General features: G+C 26.4%; 1 protein-coding gene across 2 annotated transcripts; it reads right to left on the bottom strand.

The window, feature by feature from the left end:
- Nucleotides 1–15,797: 15,797 nt before the first annotated feature.
- LOC136076999 (uncharacterized) lies at nt 15,798–25,066 on the bottom strand. 2 transcript variants are annotated; one of them, XM_065791151.1, is made up of 14 exons: nt 24,945–25,066; nt 24,075–24,135; nt 23,397–23,802; nt 21,577–22,624; nt 21,122–21,395; nt 20,843–20,939; nt 20,683–20,745; nt 20,311–20,558; nt 19,595–20,143; nt 19,055–19,234; nt 17,231–18,926; nt 16,419–16,477; nt 16,157–16,313; nt 15,798–15,992 (listed from the first exon to the last, which is right to left on the bottom strand). In XM_065791151.1, the coding sequence occupies exons 4-11, from the start codon at nt 21,624–21,626 to the stop codon at nt 17,232–17,234; spliced, it is 3,156 nt and encodes a 1,051-aa protein (XP_065647223.1). In that variant the 5' UTR covers nt 21,627–22,624; nt 23,397–23,802; nt 24,075–24,135; nt 24,945–25,066; the 3' UTR covers nt 15,798–15,992; nt 16,157–16,313; nt 16,419–16,477; nt 17,231. The 2 variants fall into 2 exon arrangements, with proteins under 2 accessions (XP_065647223.1, XP_065647224.1); XM_065791152.1 differs by having other exon boundaries at nt 21,577–21,772.
- Nucleotides 25,067–26,471: the final 1,405 nt, after the last annotated feature.

The following is a 26,471-nucleotide window of genomic DNA, read 5'->3' as shown; positions in this document are numbered from 1 at the left end:
TTTTTTTCTACTATCTCATATGAATTATTCGATTATAAACCAACTTTAAATAGTTGATTTTTAAACAAGTCTGGGTAAATACTTATCCTTCGAACTTAAATACGATCTACAAAATACAAAAACAAACAAGTCGTTTGATTATTAAACGCAAACAAATACGCTAGTTTAAGACCACTACTTAGAGAAATTGAAGTGCCTAATGCCTATGAAAGAAATATTCTTAACAAATTTTTTTTTATGCTTAAGTTGGTATGCTATCAAGCATTTTCCAAACTTACTTTTTTTCCTTTAAGCCACAAATACCAAACTAAATACTCAATAGATAGCTTTAATATACCAAAAACAATATATACTTATTATATAAAAAAAAATTTTTTTATATAATAAGTATTGTAAAAATAAGCTATATGATAGAGAATTAAAAAATAACAAACTTTTTTGTAAAAATTAAAACAAATAAAAATAATAATAATAATAATGAAGTAAAAAAACGCTAACCTAAATAATAAAAAAAAGTATTCATGAAATAAAATTGTTCAGTTAAGTCTAAAACGATTAATATTTCGAAAAAATTCATTTTAAAACCCTTTTTTTTAATTAAATTGTTTACATAAATAAGTTTATTATATTCACAATCATATCGGCACTAGATTCGGAGTGTAAAATGCGTACTAGTTCGAATAATTTCTTTTGTTTCATTGAGATGGCGGGTAAACAGAAGATAGTTTGGTTTTTGAGTTTTCAAAAAAACTCAGGCAAGATATCATACTGATTTAGGGAGAAATGTAATAGAGTGCTGCTACATCTATATTTTATACCTGTCCTATCCCAAACCCTCAATGCTTCTACATTGCAGCATTCCTTTGCATATTTTCTCAAAATCAGTCGAGGTCAGCATTTTTTTAAAATCTCAAAACCTCATTTTGAGTCATGCTATTTTCTGCTTACCGAGGTCGCGAACAAAATGTTCAAATCAACAAAAAAAGTAAAATACCGTCCTTAACTAGATTAGATTAGATTAAAATCTATTAGAACAGTGATACATGTTCTTTGATTGTGATACATTTTTGTGTGTATCACACACGTGTGTATTACACACATCGTGTGTGATACACACGTGATTGTGATTTGATTATGATACATTTTATGAACACGCAGGTCCATAAAATATGAAGAACTCTGACAACGTGCCCTACAATCACATAATACATTTGCGAGATAATTTACAAAATATATATATTACAATTATATATAAGACCACAGTTATAAAACAAAAACTAGTTTGCCGGAACAGTATTTTTCAAAGTCGATAGAGTTAATTTTAATTTTGAAGCTCTTGATATTTTTTGCGTTCACGACGTCAGACGGCAAGTTATTCCAAATATTAACAACCCTGAGTGAGAAAGAGTATTTACGGACATTGAGTTTACATATTAGTTTGCGTAATTTGAAATTATGTCCTCGAGTGTAAATATAAATGTTAATTAAAAAGAAACTTGATTAATTTAGGCAAACTAAATTGTTCAATTTTGTAACATGTAATCATGTCTTGCTTAAGGCGACGAATTTCTAGTAGTTCGAAACCAAGAATTCTAAGTCTATTTAAATATGATAAGTTATTTAGGTAACGAATTCTCTTGGTAAAGCGTCTTTGTACTCTTTCCACTGTTTTGTTCATTTCAGTGCGGTTTGGCGACCAAACCGGAGAGCAGTACTCTAATATTGGTCTTATATAGGTAGTGTAGGCCTTTACAATAACACGTGGATCGCGACTTTTAAAACACTTAAGGATTAGAAATCCTCGAATGTTTGATGCGCGGACGATATTTGAAATATGTTTATCGTAATTTAAGTAAGAATCCATGGTCACACCAAGATCTTTTGGGTTTGAAGAATGCATCTATAGCCGCCAAGAGAAATTTCGGGCCCTGGGGAAGTTTTTTTAACGGGCCCTCAATATGATCAATCATATACCCAGGACCAGAAAGCGTGCTATGGTCATCGAAAATTAAAAATGAAAATTAATTAAATCTTTTAAAAGCAAAACTATTTAAATCTTTTAAAAGTTAAAGTTAGGAAAAAGTGTATAAAAAACAATGCTAAACACTGTTTCATAAAAGAGTTTTGAGAGCCTTTCGACTCGCAAACAAATTAATAACTTCTTCAAAATTAATTTTCATAGCCATTTCGGCTTCAATAGATAAAAGTCCTAAGTCATTTAAACGATTTTGTGTCATTGTTGATTTTAATACGTTTTTTATTCTTTTCAACATGCTAAAAGATCTTTCGGCTTGGGTAACTGTCACTGGAATTGTGCAAAATAGCCTAATTGCAATTATAATGTTTGGAAACAGCACATCCAGTTTTTTTTTTTTTAATTTCATTTAACAATTCAACGGGCTGAAGAGAAATATTTTGTATATTGGCATCATAAATTGATTTTAAATGTTGTATTTCATCTCTAAGATGATCATCAATATCATTTTCATACATTTTTTGCAACTTTTCACACTTACTTTGTATTTCTTGATCATTTAAGTCACGGAACAACCATAATACATTGAATAAAGAATTTATTTCTTTTGCTGCATTAAATCTTCTTGTCATATTTCCAGTAATGCTATCCATGAAACCATTGAAAACATTAATTCTAAATTCTTCTGCCGGTGTCCCTATTAACTCGTGTGTTTTTTTTTTTCTTTTAGTGCATTTTTTCCCCGAAAATTCTATGTTTATCTGTAAAGATGTGCCCAACAATCTACATTCATTTAGAATAGTATCCCAACTATCTCTTATCGTATTTAATTCAACAAGAAGACTCGACAAATTGGTTATTTCTACATCAATTGTAGCATTGCGAGCTTGTAAAACAGTACTTCTGTAGTTTATAGCTGCAAGAACTTTGTGCCATATTTTTGCCAGTACTAAGCATTCAAAAGATTCCATATATTTTTTTATTCTAATAAGATCTGATCGAGTTTCTGACGTTAAGTTTAATTCCAAAACAGCGTTTATTGCTATTTTATAGAAATATTATACCTTTGTAGCGTTTCAAGAATTAATTTAGCAATATCTTCTCCAGTCTTCTTATTGCAGTCAACAAATGCAAGAAATCTTAAACAAACAAACAACAAAATAAAGCCAAATACGCTATGATCTTACTATAAATAAGTACAGAATGAAACTATTTATGTTATAATAGTTATTTGTAGTATAATAGTTATTTGTATTTGTTATGGAGTTGAATGTGTTAAATAATTTTTAGTTAGTTGTTACTAATTCAATCTTTAAAAATAAGAAAATATGACGTCATTTATGTCAAGCAAGAACTGTTTGACTTAAGTGACGTTAAGGTGGCACACAACTGAAAAAAAGCAAGTTTTTTGAAAAAAATCAATTTTTAGATTTTTGGGTATTTTGATTCTATAACCATTCCTTGAACATATAAAAAAAAAATTAGTCTCAAAAATGATATAAAAGTTGATTTAATATCATTTTAGTAGATGACACTTGAAAATAAATTCCCTAACAACGCCTTAGCAACCATCAGTCATAGGAGTTTTTCTGAATTCAAAACAGTAAAACACCATCACAAACTTGGTTTTAATTTGTTATACGCCATACAGTTAATGTACATATTCCAGATCATTCTTGTGATTGGTCTGTTTTAATGTTTTTAAAATCCAAATACGATAATGCAAAGTAGATTTTTAATATGTAAACTAAAACGATTTAACGTGAGAAAATGTGATTATTGTTAAATAAATAATGATTGCTAAATAAAATTGGCAGTCTAGCGAAACCGATTTTTATTGTTAGGAGTGTAGATAACAATGCTATGATCTACAAAGTGTTTTTTCATGATACATTTTTTTGCTAATAATCCCGCAATATTTTATATTATTATCGATAGATTATTTCGGTATATCTATGGAACTTTAACTTAAAGTTCCATAGATATAGTTTAAATAGATATTATAAAGTTTAAGGTAGTTAACTGCTTGTTTAAGTTAAGTTAGTTTAAATAAATTTGTGTTATTTATTTAGTTACACATATAGTTATATATAATATTTTTATCATTTCATTTAAGTTCGTTAATTAGTTCCTTAATTGAAGTCTAGCTGTTGTCAACAGTGTTGTTGTCGTTCAACAACAACATTGCGTTCATGATTTACGTGTTAAAATCTCTTGTTGACGTCGAACACTTATAAAAAAATGTTTAATATTAAACATTTTTTTATAAATGTTTGGCTATTACAATAGTTAGTAAAAGTGGTATGTAGTAAGAAATCTAAAAGAGAAAGATAAGAAATAATATAAAACTATATATATATATATATATATATATATATATATATATATATATATATATATATATATATATATATATATATATATATATATATACATATATAAAACTATATATATATATATATATATATATATATATATATATATATATATATATATATATATATATATATATATATATATATATATATATATATATATATATATATATATGTATATATATATATATGTATATATATATATATATATATATATATATATATATATATATATATATATATATATATATATATATAGTTTTATATATATATATATATATATATATATATATATATAAGAAATAATATAAAACTATATATATATATATATATATATATATATATATATATATATATATATATATATATATATATATATATATATATATATATATATATATATATATATATATATAAATTATGTTAGTGTATTCTACAAAGAGAGTGCTCAATGTTCTTAAAGAACAGAGCAATAATAAATTAGTAAAAACACTTCCATCGGTAGTATTCTGATGGAGAAGCACTGTGTAGAAGAAAGAAAAAATTAGAATAGTGTTTTTACTAATTTATATATATATATATATATATATATATATATATATATATATATATATATATATATATATATATATATATATATATATATATGTATATATGTATATATATATATATATATATATATATATATATTCATGCAAAAATTATTGCAGACTTTTGTTATATATAAATATATGATATATATATATACAACCCTCGGAATTAAAAAAAATAAGGTCGGCAATAATTATTTGATACAAAGGTGTGACCATAAAACATAGAAAGGAGGTCGGCAATTTTTTGCCGACCTCAAACACTTTCAGGTCTGCAATTAGGTCGGCATTGCGGAATGCCGACCCTAATTCCGAGGGTTGTATATATATATATATATATATATATATATATATATATATATATATATATATATATATATATATATATATATATATATATATATATATATATATATATGTATATATGTTAATTATGTTAGTATATTTTACAAATAGAGTGCTCAATGTTCTGTGTGTTATATGTGTGTGTATATCACTTCTTATATAATAAGAAGTGGTATATAATTTTTATATCACTTCTTAACTTTCTTTTTTTAGATCACTTTTTATTACCAACAGATTTCACTCACTATTAAACCATTTTTCCTATTGGTAGCATGTTACCTATAGGAAAAATGCTTGATATCAAAACTGATTCAGCACTGTTTGTAAAATAACAAATTTTTCAGTTCTATAATATCTTAGGTGTTTTTATTATTTTAATTTTTTAATTAATCTTATATATACTCTGCATTTAATTCAGTGTTTTTATTAATACTATTAATAATAGTTTGATATAAAAATGAGGGAAATCAGTTACCGTAATGGTAACTGGTAATTAAACAAGGAGATTTTAACTCATTTCCACCCTTAAATTGTTTAGAAATTTTTTCAATCTCCAATTCGAAACTAAACTAAGTCGCGTTTTCAGTTGCCAACTTAATTGTCTTCTCGCAAATACAATAACAGCAAGAGGCATGATGAATTGCCATAGAGAAATAAAAGAGTTGCAAGACATTTAAAATAATTTTGTCCTTTTTTACACATTGTAACCTTTTTTACGCTTGATCCATTTTTGTTATCAGGCTAGGTTAAAATACACTAACTTTAACTCACATAACTTCAAGTTCGAGTAGTTGCTCAAAATAAATATAAAATTATATAAATTAAAGTTAAGCTATGTTAATGGTAAGTTAAGCTATACTAATGATAAGTTAAGCTATCCTAATGATAATTTAAGCTAGGTTAATGATAAATTAAGTGTTGTCTGATAACCATAGTTAATAAAAAATTATAAAGTTTATTTATGAGAGATAATTAAAAGGATGATAAATAATTACTAAACTAAGTATGTTTATAATAAATTAATATATTTTATGAAAAATTTAAGAATACTTTATCAGCAGGTTTGTTTTGATTTAAATAAATTGATTTAAATTATATTAATACCAAAGCCCGTTACTCTCAGGTAACAAAATCTTTTATTTTATCTCAAAAATTAGGCTCCAGAGACTTATGGAGAATCTTTAACAGTGTCTATAATAAGAGCAAATCTGTTATTTCTCAGGTTTTGTTACCTCACCTACGGACAAAGCTGAATTGTTTGAATAACTTTTCATCAATTTCATCTCTTGGTTCCACTAATCAAGTTCTACCTGATTTAACCGACAAACAGGTTGATCCATTGCTTAGACTCTAGCTTGTGGTCCGGACAACGTACTTGTTACAGACTTGCAGAAGAATTCTCTTGAGCTGTTTTTTATAATTTTTAAAATATATAACAAGTGCTTATCATTGTTTTGTTTTCTGGAGAGCGATCTGACTCATCTTACTACCGTCCCATTAGTCTTCTTACTATCATAAGCTTTTTGAGTCTTAAATTAACAAAAGTTAAGTTCTCACACTCTCACTTCTTTAACTTTTCTAAGTTCTCACTTTTAAGGTGGCAGTTGAGCTTGAAAAGGATCTCACTTCTGCTACAGAATGGGGCTCTCAATGGCTGGTGAACTTTAACTACAGCAAAAATCTTCCCTTATTTATGAGCGGTAATGTACTTGATGAGTCATCTACCCTATGTCTTCTTTGATTAACTCTTACTTCTGATCTTTCTTAGAAACCATATAATAAATCCATTGCTAAATTAGTATCTGCTAAGTTTGCATCTCTTTATAGCCACATTCTTACTCCTGATTCTATATTTATAAATCTCTAATCCTTCCTTGTATGGAATTCTGTTTCCATATCTTGGTAAATTGAAAACATAGTTGGACCTGCTCTCGCAGCCAACCTCCAAATATTGTCACATTGTCGTAATGCTGCTTCTCTTTCTCTCATTTTCAAATACTATAATGGAAGTCTGAAGAGCTAGCATCTCTTGTGCCATCTTCTAAAATTCGTTCTTGTGTTACTCCTCATTCAACAAAGTCTCATCCTTTTACTGTGACTGTTTTTAAGTTTAATCCTTATCTTGCTCTATAACCTTCTTCTTGGTTCTTTTAGTAACTTCCATCTGTAATAGTGGTTGCTAGCAGCTTTTTTGGAAGCGAAGATGTTTAAAACAAAATCAATTGATTTAAATCAATTCAAATCATGATTTAAATCAGCCAAATAAAAATCTTGATTGAATTGAATTTTTTGATTTAAATTGAATTTATTATTGATTTTTTTATCATTTGGTCTTGTGCATTTAAACAATAGAAATTGACTCGGAATTGAGAGAACACACAAATTAGTTTTTCTATTCAAACTATTTAATTAGAAAGCGCTGGAATCAATGAACTTAGCAGTGTACCGTTTGGGTGACATCACAAATTTACCATTTAAGATTTTGGGATTGAAAGGGGGACAAACAAATCATTCTTATAATATAAGATAAAATCCTTCGCATAAGTTTAAGAATTACTATTGTAATTATTTGTATTTCTGCTTTTGTAAAATATTTCTTTAAGCTTAAATATAATATCTTTAAGCTTAAAGAAATATTAATTTGTCTTTTTTTTCCTTCATAGGTGACATCACTTCATAGGTGACATCACATAATGTTACTTTAATAGTTACAAACAAAATTTACAAAACATTTTTTCAATTTAAAAACCGTTAATTTCTATTTAATACTATCTAGAAATCGCCGACACCACCATGTACTAATTTTGGGTCAAGTTATCATGAACTTGTTAATTCCTTCAACATTAAATGTGAAATTTATTATTTTAATGGAGTTTTGATTAACAAATAAAACAATATTTTAAATTCTATCAGCAAAATGGTGGCAGTTTTAAAATGATAAGGTACCACAAATATGGATTCAGAATTTTTGGGTGTATAAGGTAAGTAACTTTTAAGTAAATTCTGAAGTTTTTGTATGTTTATACTTGTGTAATTTTGTTTATATACTTATTTAAGGATGTTTTACCAAAATTAGTTCTGATTAAAATCTTAAAGTACGAAAATATTTTAAAAATAGGCATCAACTACCCAAAAATAAGGGAATTAGTTTTTCAAAATAAATATAATATACATTTTGTTCAATTAGTTTAACCCTCAATCTCTCCGCTTATTTTTTACCCTTTAACACCGCCTTTGGCTGCTGCAGCCAATAGAGTAAAGATAAGGTTTCTCTTCAAGTAAAAAAAAAAAAATTTTGTTCATTTTTCATGTTTTCTGGCATGTAAATAATTCAATTATTCAATATTCTATATTTCAGCGATAATTCAAAGTCATTATATACAAGTATGACATACGATTGATAAGCGCTTCCAAAAGTGTGATTGTTGGAATTAAAATGCCTTTTTAAAATATGTATGCATTAGCTCTGTAACTTTATACCTTTATAACACTATAACTTTCTACCATCTTTTGAAATAACATACTTATGTCTGCAGCGACCAAGGGTAAGTCGTAATGGAAGTATTATACTTGAAATGAGGGGCAGGCTATTACCCAGCAGTATAGTGATAAGTGTTTTATGTTATTATAAAAATATTATAAAGTTAGGAAAAGTCAGGCAATCTCAGGCTCATTTGGTTTAGTTAAACCTCATAACTTTAAAAAATAATTTTGATATGGCTGCATCAGCCTAAGGGCAGAGTTTAAGGGTTAAGATATTTGAATAGTGTAAGGTATTTGAATATATCATCCAAATATATTAAACTTTCTTAGCACTTAAATTACTTAAACTAAAGTTTCTTAAAGGGTTTAAAATTTCATTAAAAAATAATATTTTGTTTAAAAATTATACTTAAATAAAATTTACACCTATTATTTTGTGGGGGTTGTAAACTTTATAAGGCTGATGTAACTTTTGAACACCAGATAATGTTCTGATGAAATTTTAAATATATTTTAAAATTTCAGTATGGGGTTGTTCACAAATTATGTCATGCATGACATGACATTTAATTTTTCTGGATATCGAAATGTCTTTCTGTGCATAAAAGTTAAATACAAGGAAATAAACTTTTTAAGGGTTTTAAAAGGATGCTTGGAACCATGTTTGCATTCAAGTTAGATACAAGTTAAATTACAATTTAAATTAAATTAATTAATATTGCATACAAAATATATATAAAAAGTTTAATTAATATTGCATACAAGTTAAATTCAAGTTAAATATACAAGTTAAATACACGTTTGCATACAAGTTAAATACAAGGAAATAAACTTTTTAAGGGTTTTAAAAGAATGCTTGGAACCACGTTTGCAGAGTGTTGTTTGTTAACCCTTGTGTTGTTTGTTAACCCTTGTTAACCCAGAGTGTTGTTTGTTAACTCTTGTCACCATTGAAGCCAATTTTATCAAATTTCTAGACAGTTGTTGCAGAGTATTCATTGAGGATTGCTTCAAAAAATTAAGTCTTGCATGTATTGAAATATTTATTTATATTATCTTCAGTACAAGAAGCTTCTCTGGATGTTGCAATTTTACCTGCAGTACTCTCTCTTAATCGATGTTTCCAATGTTTGATAAAAGCATAATACCAAGTTATGCCTGGTTTACCATTCATAAATAAGTTGTTTGCTGTCCAGTACCAATAGAGTGTGCAGGGTTCTTTATCCTAAAAGATAAAGTTGGCTTTGGAATGCCATAAATGATTCTTTACATAATGATAATTTGCCAGATTTTAATTTTGAAATTGCAACATTAAGTTGCTCGTCAGTGTAACTTTTTTTTTGACATTGTGTTGCCATTGACTAAGTCAATCGTTTAATAATATAATACATATTTTGTGAAAAAACAATTTAGTATTTTTGTTTAAAAAATATATGAAAAATAACATCTAAAAAATTTTTACATTTTTACTTTATTATTATTTAGGTTTATTTAATATAAATTGGTTTATATTGTGTTAAATAAATTAAATTTTGTTTTTTGTGTTCACCTTATCCAACTGCTTGCCAACCTGTTTAATTGTTTAATGCCTTTGGAAGTAGCCGTCAAGGAAATAAGCAAGAATGATGCAAACCTTATTACAGCTTAAGGCGTGCATAAATTAAAGTTTGATAATTTGGAAGATATGAAATCCACTTTCAGCAAAAATTTACTTTTAGTTAAAAAAAAGAAGAGAAGAAACAAGGTCTTAAAGACATTACTCATGGATAAATGGTTTTACTATGACTTATGAAATATTGGAAAAGATCAATGGTGAAGTTGATAAATTAAACCTAGTTAAAAAGGAATTTAGACAATTGTATTTATTTAAAAAAAAAATTGCTTCATTGGACATTTTAAGGCCCTTCTGACCGTTAAATCATCATTAACATTCACAGAATTAAATTAATTTAATGCCCTGATCAGCATTAGCGCTAGTTTTGAATCTTATCTCTGAAATTGATCAATGGATTTTACTACTTTAGAACAAGTTTCTACCAAGATTTGCTAAAATCTTTTTTAATTGATTCTAAAGATCTTGCAAAAATGCACCTGGGAAATTTTAAATACCAGCTTATTTTTTTAAGTTATTGCGTTTTCATATATTGTTTTATTTGTTATATTTTTATATACTATATATTTTTTTAAGACACTTCTTCTATTTTTAATGACATCCTCCATTTAAAAATTGTTTATTCACAAAGAGTTTTTACTTATATATTCAATTTACAATGTTTTATTTAGTTTTTATTTTATGATGACTTTTTTATGATGACTTTTTTTTTTAACACTGAGTGTATCCTCTTTTAAAAAATTATTCAGTTTTATAAACGAAGTTTTGCACCATAACCTCTACCCATTTTACACAAGCATGTTTAATAGGTTTTATTTTTATTTAAAGGTTGTAATTAAATTGTTATTTAAAGGTTTTAATTAAAGGTTGTACTAGGTTATAAATAATAGTTAAGGTTATAAAATAAATAAATGTTATAATAGGATATAAAAGTAAAATTTATACTTTTTTAGATTTACAAATATTATAGATATTTCCTCATGAAAAGACTAATATAAGTTTATACTTTTTTAGATTAAAAAAGAAATAGTTATCAGTGAGAAGATTTATATGAGACTCAAGGTAATGGAAATCCTGAAAAATATGTTAGTTTTTTTAAGTCATGTTACGTCAGTTTCGAAGAAAATGCAGTTCAAAAATCGTATTTGTGTATCGCTCTGACCACCTCATCTTGCAAATCATATAGTCGTTATAGTAATATAGAGAAAAATAAATATCTCAGCAACTTCAATAGTAAAAGTTTATATATATATATATATATATATATATATATATATATATATATATATATATATATATATATATATATATATATATATATATATATATATATATATATATATATATATATATATATATATATATATATATATAGACTGTAATTTAATTAATTAATGACATATAGCTCCATAAAACTGGAAGAATTGATAGAAATGTTTTCTACAAAGAGATCTTGAAAATGTTTTTTTTTTCTAATTATTGTTTGTTTTTATTTTATGAAACTGTATAAAACAGTCATTAAATAAACTTATACACGTTGTTTTTTGATTTTTAAAACATTTCTTTTTAAACCTCGAAAAGTCCTGGGAAAGCAATGCTTTATATAAAATACCATGTTTCCTCGACTACAAATCGAAATGAAGTTTAAACCTCGTGCACCCTCTTATTTCTGATCCTGGTTTTTACTTTTATGTTTATGAAACTTGCCAAAATTTTATAAATTTCCGAAACGGAGCCTAAATTTCAGTTTGGGGAGCATTGGCTAAAAATCATACAAAAAAATATTTAAGCTCATCTTATTGTTAAAAAAGCGGCGAACCGATAAGGAAGTAAGGCTTCGATATAATAGGGACCAACATATTTAACAAAGTTAGCTCCTAATATATCCATCTTGTTACGCCATTGGCATATCTAGTCAAGCAGTGAAAGAGGAACCGGTAATAAAAGAACACTGGGGAAAAAAAAAAGATTTTATTTTATAAATTTTAAAGTGATTGTAATTATAAAGGCAAAGTTGTTTAACTGTAATTGAGTTTAAATATAAATAAATAATAATGCTAAACGCAACTGTGAAAACTTTAAACTAAAATTAAATTTTTTTTTAAAGCGAAAATAGAATTAAGAAGCCGTAAAACTACACAATATATCATTGTTTCTAGCATCAAACATTCTAACATCCTTTTTTTTATTAGTCATTATGATAAGAAATATGCTTATAAATCATATAAAAACGTAGGTCTGAAAATTTACGGAGAGTGCTCTCATTTGACCCCGAAGTTTATTAAAATACTTCTAAAAACTACTCTTTTTAAAAACCCTTTTTCAAAAAATAAATTATTTCCTTCATCAAGGAAATACTTTATTTTTTGATATATTTATGAATATCAGACGCTGAATTAATACTTAGCAATTAGAAAAACATGTACAAGTATATCATTTGTAGTTTAAAAAGTAAATATAGCCAAGTATAAATTAAGAATCGATTGTTGAATAAAAATACCCGCTATAGGTCTATTTTTCTACTTTTTTAAAGTAGCCAAACGCTGTTGTTTGCAAACTTTTCTGGAACTTGCAAACCTAGACTGAAATTTCTATTTATTTTGCTAAAGATCCCCATTATGAACTTAATGCAATATTATGATCTGTCATAACAATGTCTGTCATTTGCTCTTGAGCAAATTTCTTAACTTAGGAAACGGTTTTTAATGGCGATGAAAAAATGTTTTTAATGGGCGATAAAATTATTTAATTAATAGAAAAATAGAAATGTCAAATTTACCTCTTAACATCTTTAATTGTATTAGCAATAGTAATAATAATAAAACATTACTAGATAATGTATTAAATATAGGTTTAAATGAAGATCGATGTCGAATACTAAAAAAGAGTGTTGTCGAAGACCGGAAAGAAATTTAGTTAGAAAGTAGATGTGTTAGTTTCAATAGACGTTTAATACAGACATTATTTTAGACAAATATTCCTTAGGCTTGTGGCTCAGAACTCTTTTAATACAATTTAGTCATGATGAATAATTTTGTGAAAATAAAATATTATGTCGAATACTAGAAAACGCACTAAATTTATTCCAGTCTTCGACACCCCTCCTACAATCACTTTCCTTTCAGTGTTTTAATTTTAAAGGTTTGTACATTCATTTTATCTATTTCCGTGTTAACCCTCAGAAAGTCTGAAACTAGTATATTTTAGCCTAACACAATGTTTCATTTACTATTCCAATATGAGCTAGTACTCAACCAACAAAACTTAAAATATTTTCTTTATAAAAACATGCGTTCAGACTTGTATATGAAGAAAAAAAATATGAACATGCGAAACCAATAATGAAAGTCTAATGTTATTATATTTATGTATAAATATAATAGTATTTATGTATAAATACTATAGAAGTGTAGAAGTGAAACAAACCAATGGAATACTTATAAATTGCCAATAATTAGAAGCAATTACTCTGAATATGGAACTCCATACAGTGACCCAAAATTATGGAACACTTTTTAAACTCCTTTAAGTTTCTAATAAAAAATCAATTTTTAAAGTAGATAAACAATTTTTTTATTTTTCTAAATAAATATCGAACTCTATTTATAAAATGATTATAACATTATTACATAATTCTTAGTTTTTTTATTTTTGTTTGTTTATCTCTTTATGTTTAAAATAATTTTTTTATATTTAAAAGAACTTGTCAGTATACTTGAATGTCTAAAATTATATAGATACTATTTACCTTCTTAATTTAATGTAAATATTTATGAAATCGTTTATCTGTTTATTATATTGGAATTGTATATATCATTTTTAAACAATCTTATTTTATTAAGCCAACATAGAGCTCTATGAAAAGATTCTGGTGACTTAAGTCACCCGTATCTTTTTAGATTCCCTGCCTGTTTTGCATAAATCAACTTTTTTTTTATGTAAACGTTTCTTTGTAATTATATTTTCTTATCATATATGTTATATATAAAAAAAAAAAAGTAAAAATTGAATTACATTACGTTAGTCGTGCGTTCCATCATCGTGTATTATTTTTAGGTTAAAATAGGTGAGGTAAAAAATCGTTTTACGTGTAAAACTTGTTTGCATATAATAATGATTATAAAATCATAATCAACTAATAAAACTATTAAAAAAACTACAGTGGCAAAACTTCAAATTTTGCCCCCCTTCCTCCCGCAAAATATTATTTAGGCCCCACCACAAGAAGAAATAAACAATTTTTCTTTAAATATATTCATTAAAAGAAACCGTTCACAACTTTTGAAAACTTTTGGCCCCTCTAGCTTATAGCCACTGCAAAAGTATAAAAAAAATATATAAAAACTAAAGTTAAATATTTTAAGTTGTTAAAATGTTAATTTGTTATTGTGATCAAAATAATGATGGTTCTTGAGATTAAGTTCTGATGAGGAATCTGATTCAAAAATTTTTTTTAATAAAAGATTCACGTAAAGTATTTGGGCACTTTATGCATATAGTGAACCATAATGTTATTGCAACATTCTTCCTTTTGAGGTCGAATTCAAAAAATTTTTTTTTATATATAACTTTCTAATATAGATTTATGTTCATGCATACAGATTTTGTTTTGCAACACAAAAAAAGATCATTATAGAGGTATTTTGTACTTTTTGAAATATCAGTATAAATGTTTTTCTCAAAAAAATATTTTTCATGCACTTTTTAAAAAAAATAGTTACTGATCTGATAAATCTGCTACTAACGACTTATCCATTAAGTTTCGAAGCTAAACGAGTTTTCAAATTTTAAATTCAATTTTTTTTTTTAATGTTTTGAAAAACCAAAACATTCGGCCGGGTGAATAAAAATGAGTAATTGCTTTTACTCAGTAATTGGTCAGCTTTACGTAAATAAAAACTTTAGCAATTTTAATTAACTTTTTATTCACGTAAAGCTGAACAATTACTGAGTAAATTGCTTAACTTTACGTGACTAAAAATTTAAGCAAAACTGCATAGTTTTTATTCACGCAAAGCTGATCAATTACTGAGTAAAAGTAATTGCTCATTTTTATTCACCCAGCCTATTTAAGTTAACTATTGCTATATACGGTATTGCGCCGCAACAAAAGATGAGATAAATAGATTAATTGTACTATATATTTACGGCAATACCGCACTATGCCGGCAATGAAAAATTTTAAGTTGAGAAAACTGGTGTTCGAATTTTCCGATTTATGGAAACTTTAATTGGCCCTTTCGCGCAGATATTTTTGGCGATTCATGTTTAATGAAAAAGACCAAATGATCTCCTACCTTTATTTAAAAGTTAAACTTAGCGTGACGTACTTTATAATTTACCTCTAAACCAGAAGATTATAACACATTCTAATTAAAGTGATTGCCTTTTGGTTTAAATAAAAGAATAAACTTCAGTTTTGCATAATAATATCATTCTAGCAACCCGTTATACGGGTTAATAGTGAATAAATAAATAACAACAATTTTACTTGATTTATCGGAAATATATAATACAATTAATCTATATATCTAATCTGTTGTTGCACACTTTTAGTATTACCAAATATGCAAGCACCACAAAAATGTATGCAAGTCAACAATCTGCAAAATCTAAAAAAAAATTTATATGTTAATAGATTATCATATTGTCGCAACAAAATTGTATTATCAAAACCTCTATAAATGCCGCACTGCTTGGCAAACGAATTGTATAACACCCTCAATATAGAAAAGTATATAAATATAAACAGTTATAACTGAATTTGTTATTTTACCAGTAAATAAAACTGTTCCTACTTCAATGTGCTGCATTAATTTTCTCTGGCTGTTAGCTAATGATTATTCAAGTAAGTTTCAAATCATGAAATTTACTAAATTAAAACCATATTTTAACAGTAAGCCAGCTGAAACAAAATAATGGCAATAATAGAACTAAAAAAAAAAAAATCATAAATAGTATGCATCACACAAACTGAAATCATTTAAGTCTTTAAATAAAAGCTTCTTTTTTAAAAAAGCTAAAAAAGATAACATTACCAAAAAAGATATTACTCATTAGCTTGCTTAAAACGTGAAGGACCATTATGAACATTTTTCTAAATTAAATAAGACCTGTGTGTTATTGTATATATTATTATTAAACTGATTTTTTTCAAAATACACAGTATATATATGCCACGTTATTCCGGTACAAATAGTAACGAAATAACGTTTAAAATTTAAACAGTACCATAGTAGTGTATAAACAGTTCTTTATTTCAAAGAATATTTAAATTTATCATCATCAATAACTCAACTGTATTTAAAAAAAAAAAAGAAATAAAAAAAGTATTACAAGTAACTTAAGAATTGTTTTCTATATTATAATTAAACACACTTTTATCTAAAATAAAATCATAGAAAAAATCAATTTCTTAACAACACAAAAAAAAACATATACCAAAGTTTAGAAAGGAAACAAAAGCATAATTGAAATTAATATTAATAATAAAAGCTTGTGTTAGTGGCACCATGTACAGCTTACCTCATGTATATTTTACAGAATTACAGAATAGTAACTAATAACATGTAATAGTAACTAAAGGCGTAAAATTAATATGAAGATACGAAATTACATATATATATAATAAACTTTTTTATAGATATTATAAAATTTAGAAAAAAATTTATATCACAATCAGTTTTTATGGTTAAAAAAAAAAGACAAGCTAAACTTTAAATCCTAGAATTTAAAAACTAAAATTTATATTTTAGTTTTTAAAATATATTTTCCAACATTTTATATTTTTTGAGACAGAAACGTGAATAAAATAATAATAAATAGTATTAAATCAAGTAACAATTGCAACCTTATGTTTTGCATCCTTGATGAGAAATGTTTAACTTTCTTTGAAATGAAATTCGTTTCGATTTATTCCACAGATGCACAAAAAATTGCAAATAAAACATAAAATGTGCTTGCGACATCAGCTTTGCAGAACGTTTGATTTTCTGAATGTAACTGTTAAATTGTTCGCATATTGACGTATTTACTAAAGATGAAGAGGTTAAACGACTATATTTAAATGCATTGGAACATTTATGCGTATATCCATGAAAAATGTCGTGGAAAAAACGTGTTTTTGAAAAATACTGTGATTCTCTGTTTTTGCAATATTCAGACAAATTACAAGCAAAGTCATAGAATAAATCATTTGGAGCTTCTGGACAATGGGTATAAAGTGATGCCGCAGGGTCTTTTCGACCTTCGCTACCTGGTATTACATGAAAACCATAACAATGACCATGAACAGGGCAGAACCAAAAAAACGCATAAGTTGTTCCTTTTTTTGAAACAGATGGAAATTGTTTGTCACAATTGACATCAGGATGGTCATCAAAAACTTTTTTTTTTCGATCTTCTTTATCGATAGTAAAATGACGCATTCTTCGAATTTGGCATCCGTGTGGAGTAAAGTAGTACGCACGACCAAACTTTGCTGGATTATATGAGTTCTTAATTATGCTTGCATCTGCACTAGGTTCATTAAAAGTGTGAATGTTAATTATTGCTTTTGCAATATAGTCAACAAGCATGGCTACATCATAACATGGCTTTATATTAGACATATTATTAAAAGAAGTAAGCACAAGGTATGACAATTCTGGACAATAATATTTTGATTCATGCACAAAAATGTTCAGATCCTCAACTGAAACTGTATTTTCCAGCACCGACATCATAAAAGATGATACATCTGAACAGAATCTAAATGGAATTAAGGAGTCCATCGATGCATCAGTTCCAAGTAATAAAAAGAAATCTGCAAGTGCTCTTCTTTCTTGCACAGAGCACTCTTCCCCAATAATCATCCTGTTAAAAGCAGCTTTGGCATAGAGAGGTATAAAAAAATCTAAAGTAATAGCTAAAGATGATACATTTTGATCATCATCATGATTCTTTATTATTTCACAAATAGTGCGGATAGTTTTCCTTGCATGTGCAAAATCTTTAGGGTCTTTCTCTTTAGTGTTAGGGATGAAGCAGCGGTCAAACCTTCGGAATGTTGTTTCTGGAACTTCTTCAATTTCAGGAGTCTCTATAGCTTTAACAAATGTTTGTTTAAACCCAATGCCAAGTTTTGTTCCATCACATGCCAACACAGGATTACTGTTTCCGCACATTGTGCATTGTTCTCGGAAGTCAATCGCCATGTGAGAAGCCCATCCAAAAAACCAATCAATAAAAACAGAATTAGACATAAATGATATTGTACTATTCATACGCTTGTATCGATTGGACATATTGGCAACATAACCACTAAAGGTTTGACCACTGGTTTGAACAGAATCAACAAAGTCCCAACCAATTTCGTAACCAGCACATGTAGATGCAGATAACCTAAATACACAATGCTCTGCACCGTCCCAAAACCTAACACATGACAAATTGACACAACGTCGAAGAAACACCTGCAGCAATATAACCCCTCTGTCAGTATATAAGTTGGATGTTCCATTGGGAAAAATCCTTCCTTCTGGATAAGCATTGTTAGTCCATCCAGCCTAAAATATAATTCAATGTAAAACGTAATTGGCCTTTTTCAAGAAATTTTAGATAAAAACAACACACACAAAAAAATAAATACAGAGATACCATTAGTAATACAGCAGTTATATAAGCAGAAACCCACCCCGCATTCACAAATGCCATCCAAAAATGGATAAACTGATTGATTATGTATCCATCTGCTTCGTATACTCAATTCTTCCATTAATCGCGGTGAAAATGGATCTTTATCAACTTGTAGTTTACTCGGATTATTTAACCCAAATTTCCAAAGACCAGTAACTTCATCAAATACATCAATCCACTAAAAACAACTTTTAGAAGTTAAAATTGAAAAATAGAGTAATAGTACATTGTAGTACAACAGTACAATTTTTTTTGTAATATTTAAAATTCACTTTGAAATTTTTAAGTAAGATCTAAAAATTGCAACAAATTATTTTAGAACTCAGGGGGTTCTTGTCTTTGCAAAAAAATAATCAAGTTAGCAACTAAAATCAGATCATTAAAAACTGTTAATTGTTTAAGTTGATTAAATGGTTTAAGTCGACATCTTTCTTCATGCATGTTTTCCTGCCTTGTCAATGTTTATGTTTCAGAGTTAAAGAGTTGACAGAGGGTTGAATCCACAATATCAAAAAATTAAAGTAAGTAAAAACCTTACCTTTTGGTCTGGAAGTTCGATGCCATCCATTGGCAACACGTAATCATCAAAATCATCATTTAAGTCACCACTAATTGAACTTATATCCCAAGATTCTCTAAATTTGATTAGATGACAACAAACTTCAGCTTCACTTGTTAAGTATTTAAGAGCCCTTTTAGATCCTTCATTAATCATACATAAAGAGTTGTGACATTGAACAACTCTTCTGTTACTCCCTGAAACCTTATACACAGTTATAATAGCCACAGATTGGTTTGCGACAACTGAAAACTTATTGACATTAAGTCGTGATGGTAACTCAATAACCGGAATAGAAGAAAACTTGAGCCCTTCATTTACTACTGAAACATTAATATAATGTGTATCACTCAAAACTGGCTTTGAAGCCAAAACAGAGAGAAGACTTTTTAACAAACGAACATGTAGACAAAAACCTACAACAGCATTATCAAAATTGCAGCTTGAAATAGAAAATATCTTGCAAGAACAATTATATATTGGAGATAAAGTTGAACTTGACGCACTTATATGAATGAAATCATTACACTAGAAAACAAATAATACAAAATTATCATTTTATTCAGTGCATTCAGTGAATATCTCGCTAAAAAAATTTTTTTCCTCATGTAAAAGCCGATATAGAAAATGCAAACTTTGTATTTACACGTATATGTAAAAAAAAAGTTATGAATGAGGATGTAAAAGTTACTTACTAAGAAATCACCAGTGTCCGAATCATAGTCATTCATTAGAACTGTATGTATATTTTCATCAATAATTCTCCATTTCAAAACACCATGATTAAATAACTGTCCACAATAATATTGAAAAAGATTTAATCGAACAGATGAAGTATTTTGTGAAAGAGGCAATGTATCTGCTGACAATGTTGGTCCTTCAGCACTACCACTATCAATTGATATTTTACTAAATGATCTTTTATGATGCCTATATGTATTACCTGAAAATAAAAATTTCAGTCGATTGTAAATAAATAATTCTTACAGTGGATTTGGGCTATAAGATGTCAAAATATATATACACACACAAACACACAATAAACATTAAATTATTTCTTTAACTACCTTTTTTCTTACATGGGACAAAAAGATCATTTTTATTCACTGTGTGCTTTACCTCTGAGACAGCTAAAATTTGTGGAAATAGATAATACAATCGGTTAGAGATAAAAGGCATTAAAAAAATTTCCTCAAAATTAAAAGTTAACTTATTTATCAAAAATACTTTTCTTTGGATATGGAACAACAGTATCATTTTTTCCCATGAGAACCTCAAAGATTGCTGAAACTATTTTTTCAGGATTTTCACGATAACAACAAGCCTAAAAAATTGAAGTCATGAATTATAAATAAAATAATTAAAAATTAGTTTAAACATCAATCTATATTATAGTAAGATCAATGGTGAGAACCTATTTTTTTATGTTTAGGAAGATAATATACATTTAATTAGTAACCAGAGCAAAATATTTATGATATAATTAGCAATATAAGTTTAGCACACCTGTATGATTCTATTCCTTGGAGAACCAGGAAAATATCTAACACAAGTTGGCAATCTTTGCTCAAATTTGATATCAGTAGTTATCTGATTGCACCAACTCCAGAAGTGGTCATTTGGTATGGAAGTTAACAAGTACAATTGTTCCTCTAATGTCAAATTATCAGATTGTTCTGATTTGTAAAAAAAGTCTTTTTCACTTTCATCTCTATTACAGCGATAATCCAATAAAAGGTTTTCCCAATATTCGTTTTCGTCATTGGTACAAATAAAAAATCTAAAAAAAGAAGTTTAAAAAAAGTATGTGAAACTTGGAATGATCATCTTTGATTTACAGCGTGATATATACACATTAATAAATGTAATAATATTTTTTTAAAACCTTAACAAAAAATATGAATGTTTCTAGTCAATATCAGCAACATCAAAATCAAAATATAAAATCAAATCCAAGTTACCTTTTATTATCATATTCATTTGATGAAGACCATTTTTGAATTTTATACATTGAATAACAGAGTAGAAATAAACACTTGCTGTTTTTTGACTCAATGTTTGTTTTAACCTGACTAAAAAGTTTTTGTATACTTTTTTTATTATTCGAAACTTTTCTGTCATAGAACCTATTCTTAGAAGAACTTGGTGTATTTCTCTCTAAAAATAATAATAAGAATCACTATTTTGTCCATATATCAAAACCCTTTGATATATCGACAATGCCTGCATGTTCTCCCTAAATCAGTCAATGCGTGTACACTTCCTTCCAGCTCTTCCTAAGTCAGTTTGTGAATGTATACTCCAACCATGTTCTCCTAAAGTCAGTCGATGTATATTCACTCCACTGCATGTTCTCATAAAATATTCTATGATAAATATTTGCAATTTAAAGTATATATAGTATATGGCTTTAGTCTGAGTATTGTCTAGTTTACTAGCGGGAAACCATGGAGTAGATGCTGCTTATTGAACACCGCCTAGTGTTGAATATTTGCGAAACTAATTTATCAAAATTGACATAAAAATGTTCGATAAGGACCATATCTCAAGTATCCTACAAAGGACCACTTCTCGAGTATTCTATTCAAATTATCAATTGAATTGAGACTCATGAAAAAGTCCAAAAGTAATCTACAAAATTTATTTCAAGCATTCCCAATTATGATTACAAGGCTAAAAAATTTAAATATCACAACATAAGAAGACAGAAGAACCAGAGGAGATGCTTTCAAGTATTTTAAAATAATTAGTGGAACAGATTTAGTAACATTTAATAACCTTAATTAATCAATGATCATGACCAGCTTCACGTATTTGTGGAAACAAATTAAAAACTGAAATTTTTTGTCAATAAAAAACTGTGAACTGCAAAGTAATTTCTTTACAAATAGGAATAATGGAATAAACATCAAAATGGAATAAACTCTCTAACTCTATACAAAAACAATAAAAAAAAGAAAAAAGAGAAATGCTCTCCTTAAAGAACATGGTGAGCCAAGCAAGCTGCTCCTATAAACAGTAAATTTATTTAAAATTGACATAATAGATTAATAAAAGAATTTATTTATTGATAGTAATTATATTATAAAGTTATGTAAAAGAAACTATTTGTAATAATTGTGAAAAAATATTTTTATAAACAAATTTAAAAAAAATACAAATAATTAAAATATAAATAAAAGTTTTCAAAAATACATTTGATGTTTCATGTTATTAAAATTTAAGTAACTTTAAATTTATTTAAAGAGATTTAATGTCAGTTCAAAGTTCCTAGATTCTCAGCGCATTTTTAAAATGTGCTCTTCTCCGTTTAAAATTTATCTCCAGCGCAAAAAAAAGTGCTAGCCCAGCAGTCATAATTTGTCTGGCGTGCGCAATTTACAATTTTTTACATATATATATATATATATATATATATATATATATATATATATATATATATATATATATACATATATATATATATATATATATATATATATATATATATATATATATATATATATATATATATATATATATATATACACACACATACACACACAAGTGTGTGTGTATGTGTGTGTATATATAATATATAATATAATATTATATATATATATATATATATATATATATATATATATATATATATATATATATATATATATATACACACACACACATACACACACACACACACACACATATATATATATATATATATATATATATATATATATATATATATATATATATATATATATATATATATAATATAAATAATAAGAAATATAAATACCATGAAGTTTTTCCTTTTTATAGAGATTTGCCTGTCTTTTTGAATGTGAATCTGTCTTGACTTGTGTAAACAAGATAAGGAAGAACTAAATTTATTCCAAATTTTTCTTTTAATTTTAAATGAATAACATTGCGATAGCAACCATTTAAAGTACCGCTCTCAAAATATCTGGCAACATATTTGCAACCTTCAGCAGTAGGTAAAGAAAATAACACACAATAAAATAAACAGTCACTTGAACCAGAAGATGCCAGTGAAAGAAAGTTATCCTCTGTTTTAAATAATGGAGATTTGCAGGCCAAAAATTCAGATTCCATTAATTCTGTTGTTTCAATAATATTATTTATTCCATCAGCACACTTATTTATATTAGAAATCATCAAGTTTATTTCAGAATTATCTGCCACTAATTTAATCAAAATGTGATAGAATAAACAAAAAACTATATAATAATTTGAATCAAAAATACTATTCAAAAAATCATATATAATTTATAATATTTCACACATCATTTTTAACAAGTTATAAAAATACTAAAGAGTAGTCTTGATTCAAGAAATAATAGACTGGACACGAAGAATAGTTTAGTTGAAGTTTAAAATTCTAAATTTCTCATATAAAATTTCTAAGGAAAAAAATATACAAACAATAAAAATGTAAATAAAAATTTAAACTTACTTGTTGCTTTTTTTAAACTATTTTTGAATTTAATGAAGAGTAGAAGTGTAAATAAGTATTCCTAAAATCGTAAGATAAATTTAAAATTATAATACAAAATATAATCATTTTATTATTATAATTAATACTACTATTACTATTAAAAATATTATAAACAATTTAATATATATCTAATAATTATAATAATTTTTATTTAGCAACTTAATGTTAGTTTAGTAACTTTTACAAGATAGATGTTCACTATTTAATAAGTTAATTATTCGGAGTCCAGTTGAACAAATCCACCAGCTATTTCATTGTATAATTTTAAACCACACATAATCAATGATTTCTGCCCTGCTATATTATATTGGCTACTTAATTTGCTTGTCTAGTGTTATGTTGATATAACTTACAATTTTTTAAATAGTGCGGCTTGAATATATTATTTTCAGATGTAACATTGTGAATGAAACATAGTGATTTAAAAAGTATTCTATAAAAATAATAATATATGTATATATTATTATTATTATTATTATATATATATATATATATATATATATATATAAATATATATATATATATATATATATGTATAATATAAATATATATGTATAATATAAATATATATGTATAATTTACACAAACACACTCACACACGCATATTATATGCGTGTATGTGTAAATTATACTAGTATATTTTATATATATCTTCCTAAAGAGCCTTTATTTATATGTATTTATTATATATAAATATAACTAAATATATATGTATATATAAATATATAAATATATATATATACATATATATATATATATATATATATATATATATATATATATATATATATATATATATATATATATATATATATATAAATACATAACCTTTATGAATAATGTTCATTCAAAAGATATCCAGTATATTCAATTTGAAAATTTTCAATCTCCAAGTTAACTCTGAAAACTCTCTTTTAAATTGATTACTATTTAAAATTCTTGATCAGACTAAAAATATTAAGTATTTAATAGCAATAAATATGAAAAAGATAATTTGATATTAAATGTATATCTAATGATGAAATATACATACAAAACATACAGCATTAACAGCAGGATGTATACATACATACATACATACATATACAGATATATTATTCATTATTAAACTCATATTATATATATAAATCCATATTAAATCCATATTATATATATAAATTTATATTAAAAAAAACATATTCGTATCCTCTCCGACTGTACTCCATTTTAAGCAAAACAAATGTCAACATATGTTAACTCGCATGCGTAAAAGAATCAACCAATCAAAAAATTGATCTGGAATATGCATCTTAATACCCTCACGCAGACTCTTGTTAGTTTTCAGTTTTAAAAGTCATAATTCAAAATTTTATTTACGAACAAGAGTGTTTTTAATCTGTTAATGTTAGTCTTTTATACTGTAACTTTTCTCTCATTTTATACCAAATAATTTAAAAATTGATTTCAATTTAGTTGGAATAAAGTTGTTTTTAAATGAATAAACAAGGAAATAAAACTAAACAAAATTTATCAAGAAGGATAAAACGAAAATGGAATGGTGTTGTTGGAAATAAAAAATCATCTTCTTCTTACATCTTATCATCGACGATGACATCGTCCACAACTCAAGCAGCAAGTAGCTGTTCTAGTGAAAGGAAAATCAAACCCAACTACTCGAATACATTTGATTCTGGAAAAGATAACTATTTTGTTTTTATTAATTTTTCAATTCTTAAAGAACTTATAGCTAAAACTGCATGCAACAACTGCTTTCAGCCATTACTTTTAACAGATGTTGATTCCAGTAGAAAAGGATTTGCACATTTGTTTCAATTAAAATGTGAACACTGTGATTATGTTAAAAGATTTAATTCATCAAACAAATCAATAAATGCTAAATTTGATGCAGTAACAGCTAACTCACCATATGATGTTAATATTCGTGCAATAATAGCTTTTCGAGAAGTAGGCTGTGGTTATGGAGCTATAAAAACATTTTCATCTTGCATGAACTTAAAATGTATATCTGAAAATGGATTTCAAAAATTAAACAAAACTATTATGGTAGCTTATAAAAGTGCTTCAGAGAAAAGTATGTTATTAGCGACTAAGGACTCTAAAAAAGTTGACATTGCTCAGGATATACCATGTGTAAGAGTTTCAATTGATGGTACATGGCAGAAACGCGGTCACAATTCATTGCACGGTGTAGTTACTGCGATTTCTGGGGATAAATGCATTGATATTGAAGTTTTGTCTAAGTACTGCATGGGCTGTAAAATGTGGAACAGTAAAAAAGGAACTCCAGAATATCAGTGTTGGATAATTGATCATCAATGTGAAATAAATCACAAATCTTCGTCTGGAAGTATGGAG

The sequence above is a fragment of the Hydra vulgaris genome, chromosome 02 (genome assembly GCF_038396675.1).
Source record: "Hydra vulgaris chromosome 02, alternate assembly HydraT2T_AEP".
Classification (NCBI taxonomy): Eukaryota; Metazoa; Cnidaria; class Hydrozoa; order Anthoathecata; family Hydridae; genus Hydra; species Hydra vulgaris.
The sequence above is the reverse complement of the archived record's forward strand: the minus strand, read 5'-3'. Positions and strand labels throughout refer to the sequence as shown.